General features: G+C 48.2%; 1 protein-coding gene across 6 annotated transcripts in view; it reads left to right on the forward strand.

The window, feature by feature from the left end:
* The window catches only part of ABCA1 (ATP binding cassette subfamily A member 1), a 114,407-nt gene that overhangs the window by 57,562 nt on the left and 39,451 nt on the right, over positions 1 to 17,394 (forward strand). For 5 of the 6 annotated variants that reach the window (XR_004971195.1, XM_036330156.1, XM_036330153.1 and 2 more), the window contains 9 exons: positions 1,761 to 2,001; positions 4,440 to 4,579; positions 4,917 to 5,033; positions 9,319 to 9,516; positions 10,150 to 10,355; positions 10,940 to 11,116; positions 12,662 to 12,884; positions 14,886 to 15,107; positions 16,116 to 16,320. Coding sequence is in view for 5 of the 6 variants with exons in the window: in XM_036330156.1 (XP_036186049.1) it covers positions 1,761 to 2,001; positions 4,440 to 4,579; positions 4,917 to 5,033; positions 9,319 to 9,516; positions 10,150 to 10,355; positions 10,940 to 11,116; positions 12,662 to 12,884; positions 14,886 to 15,107; positions 16,116 to 16,320 (1,729 nt within the window). In the remaining variant the exon portion in view is untranslated. Of the gene's footprint in view, positions 1 to 1,760; positions 2,002 to 4,439; positions 4,580 to 4,915; positions 5,034 to 9,233; positions 9,517 to 10,149; positions 10,356 to 10,939; positions 11,117 to 12,661; positions 12,885 to 14,885; positions 15,108 to 16,115; positions 16,321 to 17,394 lie in introns of those variants that run through there. The other variant, XM_036330157.1, reaches the window with a different exon arrangement.

Below are 17,394 nucleotides of genomic sequence, written 5' to 3' on the forward strand. Positions count from 1 at the left end.
GGAGGGGAGTGCCACGTAGGCCTGGTCGGGCTGAGTGAGATGGGAGGCCAGCATAGGGCTGGGAGCAGAGGGGCAGGCATGACGTGACCTAGCGCCTGAGACTGCATTCTGGCTGTTAAACTGAGAAGAGACCATGGTGGGGGCACATGGCAGTGGGTTGAGAGACTCCAGGGAAGATCAGACACCACCTTTCGTGGGCTGTGCGTGGGAGCGCTTCACCGAGGAGTGTGGACTGTGCCCCTCAGACAGGTGCTGGGAGAGCCCCGTGTAACCTCGTCACTTACAGTGCCTCCGTGCAGAGACGGCTGGTTTCATGTGGGAGGCAGTGTGTTCTTTTGGTTGGGGCCCGGCGGGATGGTGGTGGTGAGGCCGCCTGTGGGAAGAGAAGCGAGTGGCTTTCGCTATTATTTAAAGATCTCCATGGCTGTTCCACTCACGGACAAAAGGGGAAGTGGTCTGCCATCTCTCCCTCCCTGTCTGTACACCTCATGCAGGTTATGAAAAGCATAAGTGAGGAAAAGCTGGCCACCGACTTGTTCTCCCTCTTTGGAGGGACAGACGTTTGTGACATCTGACATCTGTGCCTGGCTCCCCTCGGGGCAGGAAGCGGTCAGGATCTATAGGACCATGTCACTCACGGGAACCAGCAGACTCCGTGAGACAGAAACCTGGGGGCGTGGAGTCTGATTCTAGGCCTCCTCTGAGGCGTGTGCAGGTTCCATAGTCCGTCCCCCCCCACCTCCCACCTCCCACCTCCCACTGCCCAGTCCCACCCCCCGGCTGGTTTTCCAGGTGGTGAGAACATGCAGTGACTTTTCAAGGAAATGAGGGATCTGTTAATGATGTACTGTGAAATGTGTGGAAATACAAAGTGCTCCATAAATATTTAATTATAAGAGCAATGGGGCCAAGAACTCCACAAGGTGCGGGAGTCCATTTGTATGGGAGGCAAAGCCCTTGTCGAGTGGAAGTCAGACACAGCCCCTGGCTGCCCGGAGCGTCTGACTCATCGCTCGCGGGGGCTGTTCTGTGCAGGGGCCGCTCTCGTGTGTCATGTGATTTATTCCTCGCCACCACACTGTCATCGTCTTGATGATAAGTTGGGCCTTAGAGGGGTGACTCTTGTAAGCCTGTAAGCTAATGAGAGACAGAGCTGGGATGCAAACTCGGGTCTTCCCATTTCATGCTCTTCCATCACCCAGCACTGAGCTGAGACAAGGATGGGACGGCACACACAGTCACTTTCCTCCCAAGGGGCGGGGGCCCCTTAGTTTCCACACTGAGGTTGAGGGTGTTTTAGAAATGACTCCGTGATCGAGGGTGTGAGCAGTTCCTGATGTATGTATGTGAGCATGCAGCTGTTCAGAGAAAGCATTGTCTCCTACACCAGAAGACAATCAGAATGAAATAATGCCCATTGCCAGCGGCTCCACTCACTGCCCAGCTGTGCTTCTCTACCTTGACTGTGCCTGGGGATCACCTGGCATCACATGAAAATGCAGGTTTGAACTATGTCAGGTAGATCAGGTCTGCATTCCAGACCTCTCAGAGTACACAGATGCCGTAAACCACAACCCTGGTAGCATGGTCTGGCATCCCCTCACAGGCCCTGAGGAGATGATGTCATACAAAATATGTTCTGGGATGTGGCTTTGGAAAGGTTGAGAAAATAAGATGTTTTTTTCTCTTTTCTGTCTCCCACCCTTGCTCTACCCTTTTCTCCTCCTCCCTCTCCTTTCCCTCCCGATCCCTGACCTCAGCTGTTCAGCATGAAGAGCTGGAGTGACATGCGGCAGGAGGTGATGTTTCTGACCAACGTGAACAGCTCCATCTCCTCCACCCAGATATACCAGGCTGTCTCCCGCATCGTCTGTGGCCACCCCGAGGGTGGGGGCCTGAAGATCAAGTCCCTCAACTGGTATGAGGACAACAACTACAAAGCCCTCTTTGGAGGCAATGGCACTGAGGAGGATGCTGGCGCTGTCTATGACAATTCTACAAGTGAGTGTCTGCAGGCCCAAGCCCTGGCCTCTGCCACCTTCGATGTAGACTCAGGCAGCCCTGTGTCCCCTCTCCCTCATGCTAACCCTCATCCTCTGGTGCAGCATTGGATGTGCATGTGTCTGTTTGCTCACCACTGAGCACCTAGAACCTAGCGTCTTTTCCTGATTAGCTACCTATCCCCACTGCTTGGGACCTGGCACGTCTCAGGTACACAGTGTGTTTATCAAGTGGTGAATGAATAGTTGAAAGCCAATCTCCCAGTTTTCTGGGGAATGTAGGAGAGTGGTTCCCAGAATAATGAAGGCTTTTCTCCCCTCTCCCTCTCCTCTCTCCTTCCTCTTGAGGTATCTATATCTATAAAGAGCCAGGGTCCGTAGCATCCACAACGACCGACCGCAGCGCCCAGGCTGCTTGCGCAGCAGGCTATGGTGGGTGGGGACTTGTGGCAGCTAGGGTGGGGCTGGGGAGGCGGGGCCGGCACTCACACTCACTCACAACCACACGAACACACACACACACACACAGCGCCCACCAGCTCACAGTCTTTTCTCCCTTTCTTTCCCTCCCCATTCTCAGAGCTTCTCTCAGAATGAGGCCCCAGGGCAGAGGGTGGAGCTGCCCTCACTGGCCCTGCTCCTTCCCAGCCAGGAAAGAGGAAGAGGGAGGCAGGGAGGCAGGGAGGCAGGGAGGCCTGGAGGACTGCTGAGAAAAACAAAGCCAGAGACTGGGAGAGACTGGGATGGAGAGATGGAAACAAAACAGCAATATTAAAATATTTCCTCTAATTAGTTCCCTTTTAATGTGCACGAATTTTGTGCACCGGGCCACTAGTGCTTTATAATAAAAACTTAAAAAATAGCAGTAATGATAATAACAACAACATAAAAGTCAACCTTGAGGGAACATTTCCTATGCATTCTGCTTATTAGCTCATTGAACCCATACGGTAGCCATTCAAGGAAGGTTTTATAGCCTCACATTCTCCAGGCTCAGAGAGGTTCAGTGACTTGTTCAAAGCCACACAAGCCTCACTAATCCACAAGAGCCAAGATTAAGCCCAGATCCCCCTGGCTCCAGCTTTTCTTCCGGTAAACCACACAGCCTCTGAAATACCTGTCAGTGAAGGCGTGTGTCTCCCATCAGGCCCGGGCATTTGATCAGGTGTTTGTTTTGGGTCTTAGCTGCGATGCGGTGTTAAAGAACCTTGTAACTCCATATCTGCTGCTCACACCCGGGCACTTTGGATGGCAGCGAGGAGCCAGTGTTACAGTTTTAAACAATGGCATCCTTTCCCTTGAAAACTTGATGCAAGCGAGCCTTTCTCCATTTCCAACCGCAGGTGTGTCTTTCAGACAGCGAGTGAGGCAGCTTTTTGTGCATGACTGTAACCCAAGAACCTCTCCTCACCGCTGGAGTAAAGCCCTCAGACAGCGCAGTTGCTTTGCAAGCCGGAGGGGATGGCGTTACAGGCAGTTTTCTGAAACGCCATCCCCTCTGCTCCTCGCTTTGCAAGTCAACCGAGGGAACCTTCATTTTCCCAACAGGTGGACTTGTGAGCAGATCCTCTTTAAAAAAAAATTATATTGTCTTTGCAGCATGTAGCAGCGGTTCTCAACCTGTGGGTCGCGACCCCTGAAAATACATCCTGCATATCAGATGTTTACATTACGATTCATAACAGTAGCAAAATTACAGTTATAAAGTAGCAACGAAAATAATTTTATGGTTGGGGATCACCACAACATGAGGAACTGTATTAAAGTGTCGCGGTATTAGGAAGGTTGAGAACCACTGAGAGGATCCTTGGTATCTAAAAGAACCTGGAATGAAATGTAAAAAAAAAAAAAAAAATAGGAATCCTTCTGGAAAATCAAACCCTAGTATCTGGTTTAACTTCAGACTTCTCAGTTTAGGATTTTTTTTTTACATTGGTTACTTATATTTGTGATCAGACCTTTTAATGAAGGGGAATTGTTTTTTATTTATTTTTAATAAATATTGTTGAAAGTATTACATATGTCTTCTTATCTCCCCCCTGCCCCCATGGGAATTGTTTGATTTTTTTTGCGTGAAAACTAAATTCTGAGTTCAGCCCTGTGTTTTCAATGAAAACAAATTGGTGAGGATCGGCATGAGGGTATGAACCTAGGGGTATGCAGGCTTGTTGTGCACAGTAAAAACATTTTCTAGATCCGTCTCCATTATGAGCGTTCCATAATCAGTGTTATAAGAAGCTCTGATTATTTATCAAGCATTGTTCTTAGGGCTCTCCAGACAGCTGTAATGAACTTTCTTTTTACAGGGGAGCAAACTGAGGCTCAGGCTGGCTGTTATTTATTATGTAGCTATTAAGTGGTAGAGCAGGGATTTGAACCTGGGACTGTCTCGCAGGTTCTGTGAGCATGCATGTGAGCATCTGCCTTTCATCGTCACAGGTCCTTATTGCAATGATGTGATGAAGAGTTTGGAGTCCAGTCCACTCTCCCGCATCATATGGAAAGCTCTCAAGCCTCTGCTTGTTGGGAAGATCCTGTATACACCTGACACTCCAGCCACGAGGCAGGTCATGGCTGAGGTAAGCTGCCCAAGCCCAGGATTTTCTCTCCAGAATCCTGCTAGAGTCGCAGGTGGTTCCAGATGGAGTATATCGAGCAAATCCTGGCTCTTCTGGGATTTCCAAAGAGTGAGAACCTTGGGTTTGACCCAGGCCGGAGCTAACTGTTGAGGTCCGGCTCTCCAGCCTTGGGTATTTGAATCGGTGCTGCCAGCAGGCACTTCCCGGGGATGGGAAGGGCTGAGAGAGGACTGAAAGAGGGTGCTGGGATGAGCGTCTTTTCAGGGAGCAGCTGTAGTTCTCATGTCTGCCTCTCCTCTTTTCTTCCGCCTCTCCCTGGCTCCCCTCCTCACTCCAGGTGAATAAGACCTTCCAGGAACTGGCTGTGTTTCATGACATAAAAGGCATGTGGGAAGAGCTTAGCCCCAAGATCTGGACCTTCATGGAGAGCAGCCCAGAAATGGACCTTGTCCGGGTGAGTGTCCTTCTGATGACCGTGTGCCTGCTTGATGCTAGAGAGGCGAGTTTCTAGTCACTTACCCAGAAGTGGCTTAGATGAGAATTCTTTACCTTTAACTAGTGTAGACGTATTGAGCTGAGCGCAAGCCACAGGGCTGTCACCTTTGTAGAGCTGCAGGTGACGAGCACAGGCAACCCTGTTTCTTGCACATCAGCATCCATGCGTCTGGCTCTCGCACATCAGTTTTCTAAGAAACTGAGGGCTGGTGTTTGGAGCGAGCGTTTGGTGATTGCAGGACCCTGGCTGTTTTCATTTCTGGCTCTAGAGCCAGCTTCGCCTTCCTGTGTCCTGGTGGAACTTGGACATGGGTGTGGGAGCAAAGGGCTGCTCTGACCCATAGACAGGTGCGAGAGACCTGCTCCGAGGAGCCACCATTACCACATGGAGGCTAATTGCACTCAGTGCTTCCGCTTCACTTGAAAGGGATTAGTGCTCTGGAGACAATTGGATTCAAAAGCAGAGGAGTCTGAGCAAGAACAGAATGTCTCCTCCACCCGAGCCCGAGTGCCATTTAATCACATCATCCCTGCCTTGGGCTGGGCCAGGATCATTAGGCTGTTTTCTATCTCCACGGACTGGAGGCGCTTCCTTTCGTGTCTGCTGCCATTAAGAAGCAGGGATGGATTTTGCCAGGTTTCTTGTCTTGACACCTCATTGATCAGAGAGGCAGCTGGGTTTGAGAGCTGATACCTATCTGGAAGGAACTGTCTCAGACATAGGACTGTCCCCAGATGCCCTGGGAGGGGCATTTCCCAGGGGGCCTTCCCCTAATGGCAAAGCTGGAGTCATCTTTGTTGTGCTGGTCTTGTTATCTATGCAGAATTCTTAACTTGGGGCCTTTCCAAAACCAAGGGACTTTAGTGAGAAAAACATGAACAACAGTTTTTATGGGTTTACTGGATAATTCCTGACTCATAATAGTCACAACGCATGCCCTTCAAGTATGGTTCTCAGTTGGGCTCCAGTCTCTTCTCTGTGAAGGGATTCCGTGGCCCAGCCATGCACCGTGACTGGGCCTCGTGTGATCCCAGGCCTCTGCTCCCTGGTTCGCTTCCCAGTCCCCCCCTTGGAACCTGCACTTCTCCCCATTGGATTTCTCTCCTCCCGAGTCTCGGAGGATCCCACGAGTGGGAAGGGATTCCGTGAGTTTGGGTCTGGAGGCAGGTAGATGCTTTCCCTGCTCTTAAATGGAGAGTTTGGCCTGGATGTTCCAGCAGCTCCCAGGCTCCCAGTTCTTTGGGACAAAGCCTTGTACACGTCGCTGTGGCATTCATTAGGGATCCTGTGGGAGGCCCCAGGATGTGCAAGAGGGATGTGGGAGCTGTGGCTGGGGAGAAGGCATGGCCTGTGGTTTGGAGGACCGTGACTTTAGTTCCAGGGGACCATGAAAGGGCTTGAAGCAAGGGGAGATGTAGATGTCTTACTCCGATGTGACAAGTGGATTAAAGAGGGGGACGATGGCGGCAGAGACCAGGATGGAGGCCAGCCAAGTGGACGGCCAGGGCCAGCAGGAGGTGAAGCCTGAGGGCTGCTTGAATGGAGAGGGTGAAGGACAGGGAGGCGTGAGGAGGATTTTTGACGTCTGGCTGGTGGATGGTGGGGCTGTCCATTAGGCTGACAGATATTGGGGCGGGGAGAGCAGGGGTGGTTAGTCTGGAAACTGACTAGGGACTGATCAGCCTGTGGGTGGAAATTGAAGGAGCCTCCTCCGATTTTCCTTTCTCTTTGAAGGAATGTTTGTTTCACACTGCAAGCTTGGGGTTCTCCTACTCTGTACCCCCTACAACCTCATGGAGTCTGGCACATGAGGCAGTGCCTGAGGTCTCTGCTGTTGTTGGCGTAGTTCTTTTCCTTCTTTTGCTGTTTCCCTCTTTCTCTCTGTCTCTCTCCCCCTTCTCTCTTTCCCTCCTTCCTGTCCTCCCTTCTTTCTCTCAGCTTTTATTGAGGTGTATTGACAAGCCAAAATTATATATAAAGTGAACAACTTGATGTTTTGATGTACGTTTACATTGTAAAATGATCACCACAATTGGTAGCATATGCATCATCTCACGTAGTGATTGCTTAGCAAATTTCAAGTCGAGAGTATGTATTGTTGGTATGGGGCAGTGATGGCGAACCTATGACATTTTTTTGGTTGATTTTACTTTGTTAAATGGCATTTAAATATATAAAATAAATATTAAAAATATAAGTCTTTGTTTTACTATGGTTGCAAATATCAAAAAATTTCTATATGTGACACGGCACCAGAGTTAAGTTAGGGTTTTTCAAAATGCTGACACACCGAGCTCAAAAGGTTCACCATCACTGGTATAGGGTATACCTTTGAACTCCGATTGCATAGCTGGAACTTTGTACACTTTGATCTCCCCATCTCCCCCACCCCAGCCCCTGGCAACCACCATTCTGCTCTGTGATAGCTCTTATCTCTCTGCTATCTGTGGCTCTGTCTGCACCCATTGCATTACCCCACAGATCCAGAATCACTTCTCTGTTGCATCAGGGACCCTACCGATACTACACCGTTCTCCTTTTTAGCTGCTTTTTGGCACCTTCATCTCAAGACCCTGCTTTCTCCCTGGCTACTACTCCTCAGGGTGAAATTAGGTCTCCTGGCCCCCTCATGTACCCTAAAATGGCCATGTGGCCAGGGATTTCACTGGGCTCATCTCTCTAGTCTTGCTTCCTTGGCAGTACTGTTCAAAATCCACACTGGGCAGGGCAGGTCTCACCCCAGACACCACATGTCTTCACTCAGCCCTCATTCGTTCAGTTCAAGTCTCTGAATAAAGTTGTTTCACAATTTGTGAGGTACAATTTTGCATCTATTTATTTTAACAAAAATACATATATTACTGATGACAGTATAAATTGTTATTCCCTATTGGAAAGCAATTTGGGATGAAAATTGCGAGAACCATAAAAAGTGTGCTACCCTGTGTACCTCCATTCCACACACCCTCAGGAATATATCCTATAGACATAATTTTAAAAAGAAGAAGTCACTGTAGAACAGAAAATGTTATTGCTATAATAATTGTTATTGTGGGAAATTAGAAATAGGCTAAATGCTTAGCAGCATGAAAACAGTGAAATTATAGTAAGTATAATCTATGAAATCATTATGCTTCCATTAAAATAGTAAATATGAAGCCACGTGGGGAAAACAGCTCATGTTAGTGGAAATGAGACTGATTTAGGAAGTAGCCATCCCCAGCTGGTATGGTTCAGTGGTTGAGCATCAACCTATGAACCAGGAGATTACGGTTCGATTCCCTGTCAAGGCACATGCTTGGGTTGCAGGCTTGATCCCCAGTAGGAGGCGTGCCCAGGCAGCTAATCAATGATTCTCTCTCATCATTGATGTTTCAATCTCTCTCTCCCTCTTCTTTCTTCTCTGAAATCAATAAAAATGCATTTAAAAAAAAAAAAAAAGTAAGAAAGTAGCTGTCGGTTGAGCACCAAATTAGGTTTTTCTGTTTTTCCACATTGAGACCCACATTGAGGGCCAACCAGCTGTGGAGCAAGAAATGGAAGTTAGGCCTCCTTTGCATCATGACCCATGTGTCTTGCAGTTGGGAAAGATCGTATTTTACTTGGTTTAATAACGGTATTATTTTCCCAAACTAAACAGCAAAAGTGTGTTTGTCTTCATTCAGACTAGAGATGTGGTCTATATGAGGAGTCATCAGATAGGGTCTCAAGGGAGGAAAGTAATTCAATGCACTGGGAAGGTACAGTAGAATCAGAGAGCCCAGGTTTCCTATTCTGACTTTGCTAAACTTTGCTACTTATTAGGGACCTTATGTTAGGAACTTGACAGCTCTGAATGTAGGTTTTCCCATATATAAAATGGGAGCTATTAAAGGTACCTCCATCAGAGAGTTGCGTGAGGTAAAACAGATAAATAATTCAGTATAGTAACTGCAGAGTAAGGGTGATTACTGTTGTTGCTGTAGTTACTTACTGCTAAGCTAGGTTGTTTGGTACAGTGGAAAACATAGGGACTCTGCATTCGCACTGGTCTGGCTTTGAGTCTCAGCTCCCTGGCTATTAGCATTGTGACTTAGTCTTGGTTAAAATCATATTCATTTATTGCTCAACCCCAATATTCTCATCTTTAAAACGGGGACACTGTTATTTAACTCGCAGTTTGCTGTGAAGATAAATGAAGGAGACCACGTACGTGAAGGGTTTTGTAATGTTTGCTGCTTGTGATTTCCCATTGAAATGGCAGACACTCCTGAACAGCAGGGGCAATGACCACTTCTGGAAACAGCGCTTGGCCGGCTTAGACTGGACAGCCGAAGATATCGTGGCGTTTCTGGCCAAGTACCCAGAGGACGTGCAGTCAGAGAACGGCTCTGTGTACACCTGGAGAGAAGCTTTCAATGAGACCAACGGGGCGGTCCAGACCATAGGTCGCTTCATGGAGGTGAGGCTCTGTTCTGTGGAGCATTTAGAAAAGGCCATGCTGTGGTTTTTCCCCTCTGAGATGGTGAAGTCAGTCAGATTGGAGGGATGCTTAGGAATGATGTACAGACTTATTTACAGTAGTGTCCTCAAACCTAACGTAGGACTTGGCGTACAAAAGGCACTCAGTAAATGTCAGCTGAATGATCAAATACGTAAATAAACAAGTCTAACTCGAGCTTTTTTTCTGTCTGACCTAAGAGTGTTTCTATGAAATTTATCTGAAATCTAATCAGACAGATTACATTTTTTAAAATTTAGTCTCTTAAAAATGATGTCACTTAAGAGGGACAAGTTTATTTATTTGGTTAGTTGTTAATGTCTCAAAATTGCTAAGAAAACAGAGAGGAAAAGGAGGCATGGTCATTGTTTGAACCTCTTTCCCACACAAAAGTCAGTTAAGTGACTTATCTCTAAATTTCAGTTAAGAAATATGACCCATTTTCAGTTGCATATTGGAAAGTGACTCGAGGGGAGATTTGTAGAGTGAGGATAGAAAAGCCACATAGCCTTTTGCTCTCAGGGTCAGGTCTTCCTGGGCCACTGCTTGCTTTTCTGGCCACCAGACTACTCATGACAGCTGTTCTTCCTTCAGTGTGTCAACCTGAACAAGGTGGAACCGATCGCAACAGAGGTTTGGCTCATCAACAAGTCCATGGAGCTGCTGGATGAGAGGAAGTTCTGGGCTGGAATCGTGTTCACCGGGATTCCCCCTGACAGTGTCGAGTTGCCCCATCACGTCAAGTACAAGATCCGCATGGACATTGACAATGTGGAGAGGACGAATAAGATCAAAGATGGGTGAGTTGAGTCCCATCACACCAGCCAGCCCCGGGGAAGTCAAGAGCAGCTAAGATGACTAGGGGTTCTTACTTTTATTGACTAATTTGTTAGGAACTTAAATGGGTGGCATAATTTTGGTGCAGTGGCCACATTTCTTGATGGAGACAGTTATTTCAAAGGTAATGAAATATCTTTTTTTAGAAAATATTATTATCTTTTGATTTAGCCTTCTCACTCAAGGGAATTAATCCTAAGGAATTAAATCAACAGAACAAAAAAAGGAGAAAAAAAGGCTCTGGGTTCCCCATGTTAACATTATCCTTTTTTACAAGGGAACAAACAATCAATATGGAAGGGAGTGGTCAGGTAAATGGTGGTATGTCTACCAGATGCAATGTTAGGTATTCAGTGGAGGGGGAAAACAAGCTAAGTGGTATGCTCTTTCTGGTGTCTATTTAAAAATATGTGTACATGTCAACTGACACCAGAAGGTAAGATACAAACATAAAAACAGTGGCTGGGAGCAGTGATGGGATTGCGGGTGATTGGGTTTTTATTGTGTGGTTCTGCAAAATGTTTGATTGCCTGTGTCTCGGTTTCAGGTACTGGGATCCTGGTCCTCGGGCAGACCCCTTTGAGGACATGCGGTACGTCTGGGGAGGCTTCGCCTACCTGCAGGATGTGGTGGAACAGGCGATCATCCGGGTGCTGACGGGCACCGAGAAGAAAACCGGGGTCTACGTGCAGCAGATGCCCTACCCCTGTTACGTCGATGACATGTAAGTCACCAGGAAGCCACCTTCTTTATTTAGCGAGCTGACACTGTCCCCAGGTGGCGTGTAGACACACACACACCCAGGGAGGAGACAGAGCGCTTTGATTTTATTTATTTTATGTGGGTGTTGATACTGGTCATAAGTTGTTTTTGAAATTCTGTGACGATCTCAGGAAATGAGATGCCAGATGTAGATAGTTGACAGTTTGAGTCGCATTAGAGACACAGACATGGGCACACACTGTCGATCCTCCTTCCCTTCTCGTCCACAATTACCAGGACTTTTTTTTTTTTAACACTTTACTCTTTTGAACCTCTTTCCTGCACAAAAGTCAGTCAAGTAACTAAGTAACTTACCTCTAAAAGTTCCCAATCTGCACGTTTAGAATGCCATGTCAAACACATACACACATTCCCCAAACACAGGACAGAGTTCCAGACCTAGAAAAGCTCACTGTGTGCAAACGTGTGTACTTCTTCTCCGTAATGGAAAAACCGCATTTTCAAACAACCCAAGTAAAACGGAGCAAGGCCTTTTTATCTTAGACTTTTAAGGTAATGTTTTAGTGCTTAGTTACTGTGCTGCCAACTTCTCATGGTGGGAGCTGGGCCTTTGGATCTAATGATTTCTTGTGAGAGAGCATGGGGAGAAGTATAATCACCTCAGGCATCTGAAATAGTGATGCCCCTTCCCAACTGGAAAGTGTCTGTGCTCTTTTGTTGCTGGTGTGTGTGTGTGTGTGTAGAGATCAGAGTGCGGAAGGAACAGGGTGCCTCTCCCTGTGTTTGCTCTCTGCTTTGCACTGGGCAATTGTCTCTCCTTGTGTGGCTCACTCTAGCTTTGCCATGCCACCCAGAACTATCTTGCTTCTTATTTCCTGAAAGATGAGCCAGAATTTCCCGAAGGAAGACTTTCCCAAAGAGCCCCTCAGCCCAGATTCACTCTAGAAAGGATGTCTTACGATGAGGATGCTGCGAGTCGAGACAGTAAGAGCCTTGCTGTTGACTCACAGCAGTGCGTGCAGAAGGGGTAAAGCTGGGCCTTGGACCTCGATTTTCAGGGACCAGATTCTGTGTCCCATTTGCTTCACTGCATTTCCTGTTCTCATTTGGAAATACCCCTGACAAGAGCTGCCTGATGTGTGTTTCTGCACCATCTGTCATATTGGTTGTGCAAGGCAAGTCAGCAGTGCAATGCGATGACCTTGGAGATGTTGAACTTTCATGAGAGAATGAGTTTGGAGTTTTTTGTTTTTTGTTTTGTTTTGTTTTAGTAATTTAAAATCACCCACATTTAGGTTAATGACATCCTGGAGTTACCTAGTTACTAAAGCAGGCCCCCAAAGAAGTTTATTTTGGCAATACGTTGTTTTTTATCGCTACATTGCACTGCTCATGCCATGAGCTCTCTGTGTGTCCGGGTGCAGAGGGCCTGCCATCTTTGGCTCAGTCATGGTGCTTTCTCTTGCATGCAGGCCTGGAGGCATTGGCCCATGAGTCTGGCTCACACTTGTCTTTAATTCTCCCCCCTCCCTTCCTGGGACCTCAGCTTCCTGCGGGTGATGAGCCGGTCCATGCCTCTCTTCATGACACTGGCCTGGATCTACTCGGTGGCTGTGATCATCAAGGGCATCGTGTACGAGAAGGAGGCGCGGCTGAAGGAGACCATGCGTATCATGGGCCTGGATAATGGCATCCTCTGGTTCAGCTGGTTCATCAGCAGCCTCATCCCTCTGCTCGTGAGCGCCAGCCTGCTGGTGGTCATCCTGAAAGTAAGGCTGCCCCCTGGCTCTTCCCAGCATGGGCTGCGTGAGGGGGAGAATAGCAAATATTCTTTGGGAGGGAAGGGGTCAGACATGCCATCTCCTGCAATGCCCCCAATTTAAAGTTGGGAAAAGTGAGGCCCTGGCAGGGACAATGACTTTCTCAAGGTCAGCCTAGCTGGGTAGCAGCTAAGCAGGATTACAGCTCAGGGTGCTTGCTTCCCAGGTAAGCACACACTTACCTTGTGCCATCCTGTCTGCTGGGCAGAGGTTCATGACAGCATCTGAAAGCTGGTCATTGCCTTACTCATATTGGGCGGTGCTTCCTGGAATATCTAGAACAGTGGTTCCCAACCTTCCTAATGCCGCGACCCTTTAATACAGTTCCTCATGTTGTGGTGACCCCCAACCATAAAATTATTTTCATTGCTACTTCATAACTATAATTTTGCTACTGTTATGAATCGTAATGTAAACATCTGATATGCAGGATGTATTTTCATTGTCACAAATTGAACATAATTAAAGCATAGTGATTAATCACAAAAACAATATGTAATTATATGTGTGTTTTCTGATGGTCTTAGGCGATCCCTGTGAAAGAAAGGGTTGTTCGACCCCCAAAGGGGTCGCGACCCACAGGTTGAGAACCGCCGATCTAGAAACTGTAGTCAGAAGGACACATGGTTACAGGTTAGGTTTCCTGGAAGCAGAGGCTGGAACCGCTTGGCATATGAATATTTATTAGGGATCAGTGTCTCTGGGGAGGATGCAGGACTGGGCAAAGGGAGCAATTGAACGGCAATGCAAGGCAACCCCATGGGCACTAGGAGCCTATATGCTTGTCAGAGTTGTCCCTCATGGAGCTGAAGTGTCCAGCTCTTTAGGCTCCCCAAGGCCTCCCTCCCTGGCATCCCCTGCCCAGGCCCCTCAGCCAGTCCTTGAACGTATGTGTTCCCCAGGGCCAGGTGCTCTCTGCAGCAGTAACAGGCCCAGAGAATTTGGTATCTGGAGGCTGTCTGCTGACAGCCGGACAGGTCCCCTCAGAAGGGGACTGTAGGCACAGTTCTCTGTCCACCACATACATTAATAAGTTTGTAGGCCAGTTTTCTTTCTCCACAATCATTTCCGTTAAGGATCCATCTGATAAAAATAAATGATTTTAAAGAGGGGGGGGAGTGCAGTGGCATAGGAACTAACATTCAGTGTCATACTAGTTACTATTCATTACAAATGCGCACTTATCGATTGCCCAACACTGCTTAAATCTTATCACTGGTGCCGTCTTAGTATATCCTCACTAAATAACCCACCGAACGTACAAGGAAATGAGACCAAGGAGGGTTATGGACTTCACTGAGGTCATCTGACCCTGTGGCAGAGCAGTTCTTGCTAAAAGCGAACCCCTCTCGTGCTCTGGTGCCTGACTGTGAGGGACGGAGCTCTGTGGTGGGTGTGGGGGTCCTGTAGCAGGTGCCTGGGAGCTACTCTGGGACTACTGCATGCTGGCAGGTCCTGCTCAGATACACCCAACTCCTGCAGATAAACATAAAGGTTCATGTGACTATGGGAGTGTGGGATCCATGGCCGGTTGTCAAGGGGGATGTTACGATTGCCTGGCCACTTTCCTTGGCTGTTGGAGGGGGAAGTCGTGTGGGTTGCCGTCTCTCTCACAACTCTCTTGGCGCCAGGAGTCATAGTCATTTAAAAGAAAAAGCCAGGTCAGATTGCTTTGAGAAACAAAGAACAAAATTGTTGAGATAAACCTTGATGAGTGCCAACCCTGGACTCTGTTCTGGTCCTGACTTACCACTATTTCCCTTTGTGGTCCTGGGTTAGTCATTTCCCTTCTCTAGGCTTTGGTTTCTTCATCAGAAAAACAAACAGCACCGTTCCTCAGTATCGTCTCTAAGAGGAGAAGGAATGAGCCCCGCTTCGTCCCGCAGGTCATGCGAGGATGTGCTTGCTGGTTGAAGAGGCAGCACGTTTATTGGGTCTCTTCCTTTCCAGTTGGGAAACCTGCTGCCCTACAGCGACCCCAGCGTGGTGTTTGTCTTCCTGTCCGTGTTCGCCGTGGTGACCATCCTGCAGTGCTTCCTCATCAGCACACTCTTCTCCCGGGCCAACCTGGCGGCAGCCTGCGGGGGCATCATCTACTTCATGCTGTACCTGCCCTACGTCCTGTGTGTGGCCTGGCAGGACTACGTGGGCTTCACGCTCAAGATCTTCGCGGTGAGTGACCCTGGCCTCTCTGTGGTCGCCGCTGTCCCAGCCGCCCCTGGGCTTCACCTCTGCTGCAGCCCAGGCTGAGAGAGTCTCCAATGGGATGGGATGGGAAGCTCAGAGCTAGATTCTAAACTGCTTGAAGGCAGGGGCTGCGTCTCATGAAATTGTTTACCGTTAGTCCTCTCAGTGAATCAAATGGCCGAATTGAATCAGATGGAATTTTTCAGAGCCAGGCTGTACCATCCACCTAGCTGTGGGTAAATGGCATTGGGGAGCCCCTTTAGACAGTAGATGCCGTTTCCACCTTTTGTCTCCACCCCCATGTGAACTCACCGTAAGTCACAGCTACAGGTAGAACTGAAACCTCTTGAGGTCACAGGTGGCTCCTCCTTGACTCTGTGCTCCTTGTGTCCAGCTTGGGTCTCACTTGAGTAACGTTTTCTGAACTGAAAAAACTGAGGAGCAGGTGCCCCATCTCCCACGGACCCCTGCCCTCAACACCTCCCTCCTTTGTCCACGGGAGGAGGGGCCTTCAAGGCCGTGTAAGCCCATGTAAGGGTGAGTTGCCAGCTGTCCCCGGATCACTTCCAAAAGTCACCTCCGGGTGCCTTGGTTTGGACCCTTAAATATCAGGGGCCCCAGGCAGGCTGCTCTGACAGGAGCCATCACTGCTGAGCAGAGGGCTCGGAGGATCTTGATGATGTATGAGTGTATATGTGGGGCGCAGGAATGTTGAGCCCTTGGGGCATCTTTGGGAGCATAAAATTCTAAAAGTTTTACACTTCATCATACCGCGTTTCCGAAATGTGTGCGCATAATGAGTGGCTATAAATAGAATCATTTTATATGCTGTCAAGGAGCCCACTCCCCCAGAGGGACCCTGTAGATGACTACTTCCATGTCTTGTAATTGATCCATTTTGCACATTCAGATTTCTCCAGGTGAAATTTACATGGGAAGTGTTAGAAAAAGGAGACAGGAGATAGATAAGTGACTTTCGCCTCTTTCTCACAGAGCCTGCTCTCCCCCGTGGCTTTCGGGTTTGGCTGTGAGTACTTTGCCCTTTTCGAGGAGCAGGGCATTGGGGTGCAGTGGGACAACCTCTTCGAGAGCCCCGTGGAGGAAGATGGCTTCAACCTCACCACCTCGGTCTCTATGATGCTGTTTGACGCCTTCCTCTATGGGGTGATGACGTGGTACATCGAGGCTGTCTTCCCAGGTACACCAAGCTTCTGCCCTGCTTTAGCCGTCTGCTAGGGACATGCGACTTGTAGCTGCAGAGCTTGTCTCCCTTGTTGCTTGGACTTCTGCAGGGTCAGGGGCTCCCTGGAGAGTGGCTACGGCGGCTTTAGACCTATGTCTCTAGACCTATGGCAAACACACAGACCAAGGAGAAGCAGCTGATGTTAAAAGTACAACTCTTACTACCGATATAGCCCTTTTTCTTTTTTAAAATTATATGTTTACTGATTTCAGAGAGGAAGGGAGAGAGAGAGAGAAACATCAATGATGAGAGAGAATCATTGATTGGCTGACTCCTGCACGCCGCCCCCCCCCCCCGCCCCTCCCCACTGGGGACTGAGTCTGCAACTTGGGCATGTGCCCTGACCGGGAATCAAACCATGTCCTCCCGGTTCATAGGTCGATGCTCAACCACTGAGCCATGCCAGCCGGCTAGCGCTTATTTCTTGAGCTCTCTGTGCCAGGCACTGTCCAAAGTGTTTTATATACTTTGGTTCATTTAAAATACTCATAAGACTGCAGTGAAGAAGTTACTGTTACAACCAGTGTTTGCAAATGATAAAACTGTGACTCAGAGAAGTGAAATAATTGCCTGTAGCCACACAGCTGGTAAGTGTCAGTGCTTGGAGGTGAACCCAGTTGGGTTACCCTGGGTCAGCTGGCCCAGGAGATTGCTCCCAGAGCTGACCCAATTCTCTCATCTGCATCCCCAGAGTTACCACTGGTGGAGGCTCTGTTTCCTCAGCACAGCTTGTGAATAACAAATACATTGGCTCCAAGCCCTGGCTTGTGATCTAATCGAATTAGCATTCATAAAAATTTATTCGCTACTTCCCTTAATACATCTCCTTGACCAAGACCTGCCTTGGAGACATTTTCATGTAAGATCAAATTCTAAGAGAGCAAGGTTTAACTCTTTCTGGTTCACCTTCTAATTTTCCCCTAAGGGAAGGTGGGTAGGTATACGTGAAATGTTTATTATCCCTACCTGAACTTCCTGCATAGGATATGCAATTTTGTATCATACAGATCTGAAATCAATTCTGAGTCC

The sequence above is a fragment of the Myotis myotis genome, unplaced genomic scaffold (genome assembly GCF_014108235.1).
Source record: "Myotis myotis isolate mMyoMyo1 unplaced genomic scaffold, mMyoMyo1.p scaffold_m19_p_12, whole genome shotgun sequence".
In the NCBI taxonomy this organism is placed as follows: Eukaryota; Metazoa; Chordata; class Mammalia; order Chiroptera; family Vespertilionidae; genus Myotis; species Myotis myotis.